This window comes from Limulus polyphemus, unplaced genomic scaffold (assembly GCF_000517525.1).
Source record: "Limulus polyphemus unplaced genomic scaffold, Limulus_polyphemus-2.1.2 Scaffold2027, whole genome shotgun sequence".
Lineage (NCBI taxonomy): Eukaryota > Metazoa > Arthropoda > Merostomata > Xiphosura > Limulidae > Limulus > Limulus polyphemus.
Genome location: NW_013667637.1, coordinates 19,304 through 31,541, shown reverse-complemented (window position 1 = coordinate 31,541; position 12,238 = coordinate 19,304). Strand labels below are relative to the sequence as shown.

Below are 12,238 nucleotides of genomic sequence, written 5' to 3'. Positions count from 1 at the left end.
ATAGAGGAGGAGGAAGAGAAACAGAGAATCAAGAGGATTCAGATGGAGAGGGGAGGATGATGGTATTGGAAGTGATGGTGATGTTTCTTCTCGTACGCATAGTTCACCCGGACCAGGCTCTAGACAATCACCCGTATCTGGATATGTGGGAAAAGAAAAAAAGGCACAATCCAAGGTAAGCATAATACACTTGTTTTGTTTCAGAGTTTTGCTATCTCCTTTAAATCTATTGCAATTTCAAGTGTTAGTGTTATTTAAGATAATTACAAGTATTATGTCGTGCATCAGTAAAGAAAATCATAACTTGTATATCACAGTATCTTTTCCAACATGCTTAGCTGGATTAGCATCATTTTCTCTCTTAAATTTTGATGCACACATGAAAGATGCCTCAGCAGAACACCTGGGAATAGTGATTATGTCACAATAATGCATCAAACAACTCAAGTGTATTTTCATTAGTCCTTTAAAACATGCAGAATATTCCAAAAAGAAATGTTAGAATTTAAATATTGTTTTTGTCAGGGTAGTTTTTATTTGTTCTTTTTTTCTTTAATATTTTTTACTTTGACTGTAGATTTTTTTAGCACAACACATGTTCCTATAGGAATTAGTTTGTGCCTGCCTACTTTCATATTTTGTGGTGTATTTTATTTTATTTACAAGGCAACTCGGGGTTATTTTAAGCTGTGGTACCATGTAAGTACTTTTCTTTATACCAGATCAGTCTTAAATTGTTCATTGTTCACATAGTTGTGGGAATAATTTCTTTCTATAGTGGTTCTGAACAGCCTGATCTATTTTTGAACTTAATTTTTTTACACTTTGAATACTTTTGCATAGCTAAATCATTGGGCATATTTCTACATTGCTCTAAAAATATATATGTATGCCCTGCTAATGTTATTCTTATCAACTTTGTGTAGTGAAGCACATACTTCCTGACTAGTACATCAACTTTGGGTAGTGAAGCACATACTTCCTGACGAGTACATCAACTTTGTGTAGTGTAGTAAATACTTCCTGACTATAACCTATAATGAGTCTTTAAAAGGTTGCCCTGAAGACAAGCCACAGGGTTCATACAAGTACTTCAATCCCTGGAATTTTGTAGAAAATGAGCCCTAAAAATTTCACTATTGGAAGTCCTGGAAAGATACATTTTCAAGTCATGATTCTTGAAAATTTCTGAAATATCAGTTTAAGTAAAAAAAAAATCTCTGATGAAATAATTAGCTTGGTTAAGAAAACTAAAGAAAAGAGCAAAACAGTTTGGTTATCAGAATTAGGCTTATGTATGTTTTGTGTCATCCTTTGTGAATCTCATGCCTTACTAGTCCTGATTCTGTTGCAATTTCTGCATTTGAGCATATCTTATAAACAAAAGGTTTAATTATGTGGAAATCTGAGTATAGGTCATGGAATTTTTCTTTATATTGTAAAGTCTGTTTGAACCCAGTGTTACTTATCAAATCTTAATGTTTTATTATTTATGAATACCAGTTTTTATACTTTCACAATATTGCTCTTGCCTACCTTCCTGTAAAAACAGTTTCTTTTGTTATTATTACCTAAAAACTATTTTTTGGTAGTCACTGTATTCTTTGTATAGATTATTTGGTTTGATTTTTTAATATTTAATGAGTGTAACAAGATATTCTTATTTGATTTAAAGAATAGTTTTTGTGAGTGTCACTTTAGTATTTACACAAATTTATTCCTTACGTATGAGAAATGCTGAACTTAGAATACATTTTCATTGATGTAGAATTTTACTAAATTAATACGTAGTAAAGTTTGAAATTTAAGAGTATTATGAACAGGTATTTTCAATGAAATAGTATATGAAATTTATTTTCTTTATGTTTTATTAAATTTGGTACATAACAGTTGAATGACTTGTATATGTCTTAATACAACAGATTGCTATGTATACAAACAAATTTTCTAATCAGATTTGCTCTGCTAACTGTGCATTGTTGTGGCTGGTTTGCTTTCAATTCTAATTCAGGTAATTTTTTTTCATGGTGATGGTTGTTTCCCTGCAAAATGTACCAAATAAAACTATTTCTGTTAGATTTAAGAAAAGTTTTCTGTCAAGATGGTAAATGACACAGTATATATTATTATTTATTACTTAAATTGTTATTTATTTATTTATTTATAAGAATTTTAATTCTTATACTTTATTTCTACAAGCCTTTGGCTTTTTTTGCATTAATGTATGCTCACTGCATGTAAGCATCTTTTCAATACAATAATTCACATACAGAATTTCTATAAATTCTAATTTTCTACATTCTTGAATTGTACTATAAAATTCATTACCTCTAATTCAAAGCACTAATGTAAAATTTTCAACCTTCTGAAAGCAAATTTCAAACATTTTTTAAAATCAGAATGATTGTTAAATGGACAGTAAGCTTTAATACCTTTTGTAGAAGCCAGATAGAGTTTATAAGAACAACATTTCTTGAAGGAGTTTGAATGTATCATCATTTACTTTGTATTACTGAAGGCTGTAGTTAATATCAAAAGCTTTCAAAATCCTTATGCTGATGTTTTTTGTTGAGGAAAGTTATGCACTAAACTTTTTTGGGAGAATAAAAAATACTTCAAACATTCAATTGTTATATAATTTCATTCTGTAATAAATATTATTTACTTTGAGGAATTGAGGAATGTATTTAAGCTGATAACATTAATTTTGGTACTTAATTTTGAAAGAACAAAGGACTATAAATTTATTTGTGCATTTTAAAATCTGGTTGTTTATATTTCATTAAAAATCACTCCACCTATCTATGGTATGTATGTAAATTACTATATCTCAGTTTATATATTTTGATAAATTACACTCAGTTGCAAAAGTATTCTTATAAAGTGATTTTTTTTTCCTTTTTCTTTATAATGTTATACCTGTTTAAATTTTCAGTATTTGTTCAATCTTGATTCTAACAATTGAAAACATTGTGGGCTAAGGTGAAGTGACAGACCAGCACTAACCTCAGTAAGCTTAGTTGTAGTTTTATTTTCATACCAGCGAAAGTACCCGGCTTTGCTTGGGTTATTAGTTTGATATACTCTAGATGTCTATATCAGTATGTGTATTCTGAACCCATTTTTAGCATAAAAGTATGACCTATATACTTTTGTTGCTTAGCAATATGACATAAAAGCCATTATTGGAATGCATTGTAACCAAAACTCACTGGCTTTTCTATATATTAGAAGTTGTTACATAAGGAATCACTTCTTTTCTATGTGGATTTTTACTAGCTTGCTTCATTAAAAAGATGTGCATGTGCGTGTCTGTCTTTCTGTGATTCCTATTTTTAATATAAGGAACCACTTTTCTTTGTGGTTTTTCATTAGCTTGTCTCATTAAAAATGTACACATGTGGATGAGATAAGCAATATGCAGGTGCACACCCTCAGGGTCCTCTTAGTATGGGTGCAAAATTTCAGGTTTCTTGGTTCTTTCTTTTTGGAGCTATGGTGGTCACACTTCTTTTCTATGTAGTGTTTTGCTAGCTTGTTTCATAAAAAAACATGCATGCTCGCACCCATGTGGATAAGTAATAATACCCAGTTGCACACTCTCAGGGTTTACTTAATATGGGTGCAAAATTTCAGACTTCTAGGTTCTTTCCTCTTGGAGTTATGGCAGTCACACATATACACACACCCTTTTATTATTATAGTATACCATTTGTGAACATCATACTCATAGTCTGATATATTGAATAAATGGAAAAAATATTATATTCCCTTCTTAACTGTTATGTCTTCACATTGTCAAGAGTTCACCTAAGTTAAAACTATATAAAGTCTGTTGTTTACATTCAATGCTGTTACAGTTATTAAGGCTACATGATAGTGAACTAAAATATCTTTGCACTAGTGATTTGTTTCTGTTGTAAACCATCTATGATAAAAAACCATTTTCAAAACATCAGGGAATTATGCTTTTTTAGAAATACTTGTTTGTTTTTATAGTTACTGGTTATATAAAGGCATCCTTAATATATATATGTTATTTAGTAGCATTTAGCTGTTTAGAAAAACAATTATAATGATTACTGTTTTATTAAGTAGAGCTATCAACCCATCTCTGATTTCAAAAATATAAAATTTACATAAAACATAGTTTATGTTTTAACTGGGAGTTGAAAAATATTTAAAACAGTTAACAATAGTCATAAACTTTTTCAAATAACAAAACTGATTTTATTCATGAAATATTTTCTAAACGTAGGAGAATCCTTGGATTCTTTTTTTTAAATTTTTAAATGTGCATAAAATCTTGTGGTGCAAAGTTAGTCTTTGTTCCTCATAGATAGTTGTAATTTTCTTTGCATTTGTATGGGCTAGTTGTTAGCATGCTGGACTGAGGATCTGAGGTTCCATGATCTGTATCCTGTTACTGGCATGAAATTAATTTAAAATAATCACACTTCACATTTTTTGGGCTGTGGGTACATTATAAGAGTGACATACAAATCCCACTATTCATCTGACAGGAGTATCCCAAGAGTTGATGGTGTTTACTAGCTACCTTCTGTTAGATATACATGACTGTTTAAGATTAATTATAATCAAGTTATAATTTAGACAGTTATATAGCGCCAGTGTTAAATTTAATTATTTTTAGAAATTATAGTTTATCACAGGTTTGTTTGTGTTGTGAACTTCAGTTATTGTGAATTGATACTTATTGTATTATTGCATCATGTTACGAGAACCTTCTAAGTTTTTTCCTTGTTATAATTGAGTATTATTGCATCATAATATCTCATAGTTTGTAGAACATTCTAGGCCTCTGTCGGGCTATAAATACATGTTCAAAATGTAGTTCAAGTTACTTAGTTAGATAGATCTAGACTGCATGATTGTAACAGCATATAGTGGCAATTTATAAAGTGAAATTATCACAGATTCTATTATAATAACAGAGTAGAAAAGATATAATTTGTTTTGTCAGTTGTATTCTAAAGTCATTGAACCAGCCCGTGAGGACTTTGATGAAAAAGAGACAATTATTTAAAGCTATGGATACAACTGTAGTAACAAACAGTTATAGTGGTGATTTTAAAGTAAAATTATCACAGACTGTATTGTAATAACAGTGCAGGAAGAATAATTAGTCTTGTCAAATTGTGTTCTTAAGTAACTGAACCAGTTTTTGTGATGAAAAAAAGAGAAAATTATTTAAAGCTCTGGATACAACTGTGATAACCAACAGTGTAACAAACATTAGTATATACATTTGACATGTTTTAACATATTTTTTTATAACAAGTGGATTGTATGCTGATTGTTTATTGTTGAAATTTATTGCCAAAAAGTCAGACACCTACTGCAAAGAATCCGGCTCATACATACATAAAAACCTGACACCTTCCCTCTAGTCTATTATTTCTAAATTAGAGACTGTTAATGCAGATAACTGTAGTTTTGCTTGAAATTCAACAAACAAACAATCAATCTTTGCAATTACAAAATGTTATTCATCCCTGAATTACAGGTATACAGTAATATCAGTCTCTATTTTTTCTCAATAAGATTTTTAAGATTTAGAATTGTTATTGCATTGTATATTTTGTAATAGTTTTATGTGTATCTTTTATGAGGATACTGTGAAGCACTTCTTTATAAACTAAAGTGTAAAAATTACAAAAACTAGAACAGCTGCACATCTTCTCATTCTGTTGGTTTGTGCGTATGTGTGCATCTACCTCTATATATATGTGTGTGTGTGTGTGTGTGTATGTATACATGTTGTGAGAAATTAAGTTAGCATTATTCCTTTCTTCATGTGTGGGCATCAGTTGGTATAATCATCACATTTTATTATTATGTAATGCCAAGAACTGTTTGTTAACACATAAAGATGAATTACACAAGACAATTCATAAACATTGTACAAGTGATATTTACATGCAGAGCAGTGAATCCAATCAGATACCAGTAGATTGTCAACAACTTGGTATTGCCTCCATAATCGATACTAATGCAGTAAACTACTAAAGAAAACTCTGTATGTAACCTAGCAATTAAGTATTTATATGCAACAGCTCAGCATACATTAGTGTTACATGTTTACAATAGCTAAAATAGCTCTACATCACAAATCAACAATACAACTTTGTATATCCAATATCATGTGCCCACTGAGTTACTTCATATGCTGTACGATTGACAAGATGATTGCACAAAATGTAAGTAGGAAACTTCTAAGTTATTGTTATTAGAAGTTATGTGTGGGTAATATGATATGATAATATATGTAATGATTATGTGCCAACACATCACTGCACTGAAGGAAGAAATAATCGTAATTTAATTCTTAACAATATATGAAATTTTAATTGAAATAATTTGTGAATTTTGAGTTAGGCTTGACATTACAGCAGGTTGAATTCAATTTCTTTAGCTAGGCCTAATTAAAAATATATCTTTTAATTGAACTGTATACACTAAAACTCTTCAATTTTTGAAAATTAGCATCAAATGAATATGTTATTGTGGTATTAGGGGTTTACAAATGCTTTCTTGAGTCCAATATTTATATGTATAGTGATCTATAACTTTCAGGCCTTGGTGACATTAGATAATTGAGTAAAAAAGTAAATAACTGTCTCCCAAATCATCATTAGTGTTTATGATATTAAAATGTTTTTTTATGTTATTTGTAATTATGAAGATAAAAAAAGAGTGAAATTAGTAAAGTTGTGACTGAGTTAAGTTTACTTGTGTAAATACACCTATAATCAGGCTCACCATCGAGTCAAGTTGCTGGTACGTAGTCAGGCTGTGCGTGATGATACCTCACCACCTCCAGATCCAGAGGTTTTGTCAGCAAACAACAATATGTTGACTGTGACCAGTGCTTCAACTCTTACCATGCAGGTCTGTTCTGTTATCTTTTTTTCTGCTCTAAACTATAACTGTTCTACTTTGTCTTGCATGTGTTGCTATTTTCATAGTCTCAGTGCTTTCTGCATGTATGTAAGCACTGTGTTTATCTCTTGTTTTTGTTCTTTAGATAAAAGTATATTAGATTGAAAAATTGTGATGGTTGTTGATTCTGCTCACATGGTAGTGATTGGTCTAAACACAAAAGTAGAGTGAATATGAACATATAACAATTCTTACTGGAGCATAATATATCTAATCCCTAACATAAATATGTTTATACAGAGACCATTTGACACTACGTTTGAGGTGCAAAGCTTATTATGTAATCTGATAAATCTTTTTTTCCTTGTATTTCCCTAAATTGTCTCTTCTGACTGGTTTGCAAATTGAAAGTAATGTACCAATATCTGAAGTTTTCTGTTTTAAAGTTATTTCACATAAAGTTATACTTATGTGAATGGGTCAGCTTTTTTATGCAAGTCATTACATTTTATATTTAATACAATGACTTTATTATTAATGTATGTCAATATAATTATCATCAGAATATATTCTTTAATTCACAGTTTTATATTATATATGATTTAATTTCTTAGTTTCAAAAGGATATATTTAAAAAATTCTCAATTTTCACTCTTGTTGTCAAGTGATATGTGAGCACTTGCATTGTTCTTCTTTTAGTTAGTATAACTACAAAATCCCAACAATTACACTGTCTTTCCTGTATGAGACATAGTATTTATGCAATTCCAAAGTCCTGTGTTTGTGAACTTCCTAACGTCTCTGTTTACTAAGATATAAATAAACTTTCTCAATTTATGACAGAAGCCCTGCCCATCTTTCCTTAAATTTCAAGGCTCTTTTCAAAATTATGTTATCTTATTTGACATGCTTATTTATAAACTATACAAGAAGCTTGTTTTAAATTGCAAGCTACCAGTGGTTCTTTTGAAATTGGCAGCAATATACTCATGTCTTTATTCTGCAACTTGGTGGTAAGAGAACTTCAAACTTGTAACATTTAACAGTTTTTATAACTTAGTTATATCTTAGCTAGAAAGACAGTTAAATTAGAGTTATTTGTGGACATTTTATTTTAGTGATTTATGTATTAAAATGCATATTTGAAAGGTAAATCAATTTTTTTGTCCACAAAGAATTATAGGAAAAAGCTTCAGGCTTGGGTACTATAAGCGCATGAGTCTAAAGCTGCACACGAGCTTACATAATGCTCACAATGTGATGTGTCACTCTTCAGACATGAGAAAAAATGAAGCCAGCAATAAAATTATAAAATTGAAAATAATATATATGTGTGTGAAAAAGTAAACGGAAGAAATTGTGAACAACATAAAATCTTGATTTAAAACATGAATTATTGAAAAAAGAAGGAAAAAGTAATTTCATTTTAATCCACAATTTTCAAAATTTAATTTCAATTTCATTGTACATTGATAATTCAGCTATAGTTAGTGTTAGGTAAATAAAATAATAGATAAAATACAAGCTGTTACCTTAAAAAATTTTGATATTTATTTTGTAGGTTCTAGAGGTTAATTAAATATGAAAACTGGAAGATGAAAACAAGTATTTTTATTCTTAGCAATGAAAATCACCTTGCACTTAGACTGTAAGTGCACAGGAAATGTTTTACTAAAAATACTTTGTAATAAATATGACTTTTTTGTGTACAACAGAATAGTAATGTTTACTGAAAGTAAAAACATTGCCAAATATCGTGAAGATACATGTAGCAAATCCATAATTATAGAAACTTTGTTATGTGTAATTTCACAAGAATAGAGGTTGGTGTTAAACACCCTCACCATCTCAGTAGAGCTAATGATATTGTTATAACACATCCTATTGTTGGGTGAGTTCTTTGGGATTATTTGGTAAAAATGATGTCACATCCAATCTACTAAAGAATAATGAATTAACTTTTTCTTCTTTAATGTTTGCTACAAGCCATGGCCTAAATTCACAAACAAAGTTGAATCAAAATTTTGAGACTAATGGTCTGCCTAACTCACAAATGCAGAACAAACTTACAGAATTTCCTTGATAATTGATTGAGTAACTGAATAGACACAATAACTCTCACTACTAACATTGAACTGAATAACTTATTAACTTACTCATTGATTTCTCATTCACTTACTACTCGTATTTATATTCTATGCTTGAACATATTACATGAAGCTTCCTGATTATTGCATGATCATGAATTTTCTAGATATATTACATCAATATCATGATCAGCTAGCTCCATCTAGCAAATGTTTTAATTAAAATGTAAAAAATATAGCTAAAATAATTGCCCTCTTACTGGATTGTGAAGTTCCATGAATATTCCTAATACTATCACTTGGTGTCTTGTCACTGGAGTGAGGGTTTCGTATGTAGGTGGTCAAGTGAATTCACTGGTGGCTCTCTCATTGTTGATTCTCTTGATAGAAACTCTGTACTCCTCATCAGTAGGTTGACTTTCCACAAACAAATTATTTTCTTGTGTTATCCAATTAGCTGTTCTTTCATTCAAGTTCTTCTAATGATGATCATGGTAGATTACTTTTGGCTTGGATTGCCTTTACCTCTGGATTATGTAAGCCACATCATCAATTATTTTCAGTACAACATATGGCCATTCCTAACACTTACTTAACTGTGAAGTTCATTCTTTCTTGTTATGGGGATTGTACAGTTGTACTATGTCACTTCGATGAAATCCAGTCTTATCAGCTTTGATATCTTAGCAATTTTTCTTTTTATAACTAGCTGATTTGAGGTTTTTTACCAGGTAAAGTCATGTATAACCTCAATGTTGCTTCTTAGTCCTTTTGCATATCTGGTGTAAGGCTCTGATGAGTGATTATTCACTGAATATAAGTACAGAAGGTCCAGTGGCACTTCAAGTTCTCTACAAAACATCAGTGATAATAGTGGGTTGCTTGTAGCTTCATGTACTGCTGTTCGACAACTCAAATGTAGCAATGGAAGGTTCTGATCCCATGTTTCTGATATTAATCCATATAAATGCCTAATTAATTTAACAGTATACAGTTTTATCTATCAACTGTGCCACTTGTAGATGGATGAAGGGCTGTTGTTCTGGTCTTTTTTTTTTATTACAAGGATCTGACACATTTACACAAATAAAACTGATTTAAATTTCTGTCCCTAATTTGAGTGAAGTTCCATAGGCACTCCAGATCTCATTGACAAGTTTTATGCTAGAATTTCTGCTTCCTGGTTAGGAATAGCGTATGGTTCTGGCCCTTTGGTGAAATAATCAATCACAACCATAATGCTTTTATTCCAACACTTATTCTGGACAGAGGATCAAGCATATTGACAGCAACTGTTTCATGTGGTGCTCCCATATGATACTGCTGTAGTTGCTCATGCTGTTTATTTTATAGACCTTTTTGCACAGAATAATTCATATTTTGTACACCAGTTCTCTACATCTCCTCATCACTCAACCCAACAGAAATGTTCTCTTATTTGCTTCAGTGTCTTCTTAAACTTAATTGTCCAGGTGTTGGAAGATTGTGGATATGATGAAGTGCTTCAGAGTGTAGAGATTGTACATACAAGTATCAACTGCAGTCATTGTTTCTGCCTTCTGGTGTCTTCCCATTTTTGATATAATAAGCCTTCTTGTAAGAACAATCTCACTTTGCCCATTAAATATTTGTCTTTGGTCTATATGAAGCAGTTATTTCCCATGGGTTTTTTCTGCTTTATTCTTGATCCACTGAATAATTTATTTCAATCTTGTCTTTTGTCAGAGCATCTTTCAGTTGAGTGTTGGATCACATTAGTTCTTTACCATCACTTGTAGATGTCACATTCTAGATCATACTCTATTATACTTCAGGTTAGTTGTTTTTGTTATCTTATGCTTCCCTCTTTTCATGGTGTTTACATTCTTCATGAACGTGTGGTCTTTAGGACAATGCATTGAAGACCAACTCATTTTACATGCAGCAGATGTTAGTGATTTTGCAGTGGGAGCAGTTTTATAAGAACAACAAAATGGAACAGAATATGTGATTGCCTGCTATAGCAAAGTAATGAATGCTGCAGAAAAGAGGTACTGTACAACATGAAAAGAGCTACAAAGTGTTGTTCAAGCCATAAGTTATCTGAAGGGACATGAGCTTACACTTCAGATAGATCTTGCAGCATTAAAGTAGCTGATGAATTTTCATAATCCACAAAGCCAAATAGCAAGATGACGTAAGAAACTTCAGGAATACAACTAACATTTTCCATCACCCTGGATGGAGCCATGGAAATGCTAATTAAAACCATTCTCTAACAGAGCGTATCTTCTATGTACATTACTTGAAAAACCAAGTTCTGTTGGATGGCTGATTGTGAACAAGCATTAAAAAAATTTATGAAAGAATTAACCACTACTCCTGTATTAGCATACTCAACTCCAAAACAACAATAGTAAGAGTATATTCCAAGAAATCCTCTTACCTGACATAAATTCCTTGGAGCTAGCCAATTCTGAACTTTTCTGTGACTTTAATAGATTCAAATGCTATCATCAACTAGAATGTTTCCTTTAAAGATGTATACTTAATTTCTTCAACTTAATTCTCATATCCTTGTCTGTTATAGCATCTATAAGTAGATCATGTATCATTTAATTTGGAGCATCCAGATAAGATAATTGGACAACTCTTTCCAAATCTTTTGCAAGTTTGGCCAAATTCTCTTCTTTCATCCTATTCTGGAACCTTGCTCTGAAAGCTTTCTTTTGATGTCATTCTGAACCTGTTGGATAAGGCAGCTTGATAAATGTTCTGCTTTTAGCTTAAAGTTTTTTGTTAAAGTTTACTCTTTTAAATAGGCAGCAATATGAATACTATTCCACTCATTCAGTCTGGAAATTATTTTAACTGAGCCTGATATGTCTTCCATGTATTTCCACCATAGTCCATTTATTTTTAATTGGATGACGTTGTTGAACTGACCAGCTAATTTCTCGAACTTGATATAGTAGTGTCATGGCTGGAGTAGCCCAGGAAGGTCCTTCAGCCACAGTGGTGCTAGTAACAGGTGTAGACCAAATGGGCCATCTTATTTCATATTCACTAGTAAATGATGTCTTAGGTATTATTAGAAACAGGTGTAGATAGACCAAATAGATTCTTCTATTCCATATTTAATAATAAATTATGTCTTAACCCTTTTGAGACGGATCACATGTGAAAGGCAGTCATCTCGTTTATTGACTTGCATTCAAAATTTTATTGAACTCCTATTTCATGAATTTATGTCAATAAGTTTGGTATCA

At 31.0% G+C, this 12,238-nt stretch overlaps 1 protein-coding gene across 1 annotated transcript in view; it reads left to right on the top strand.

Annotated features, from left to right (window-relative positions):
• The window catches only part of LOC106465713 (R3H domain-containing protein 1-like), an 83,238-nt gene that overhangs the window by 52,380 nt on the left and 18,620 nt on the right, over positions 1-12,238 (top strand). The window contains exons 5-6 of the mRNA XM_022393631.1: positions 63-175; positions 6,778-6,912. Coding sequence (XP_022249339.1) covers positions 63-175; positions 6,778-6,912 — 248 coding nt within the window. The remainder of the gene's footprint in view (positions 1-62; positions 176-6,777; positions 6,913-12,238) is intronic.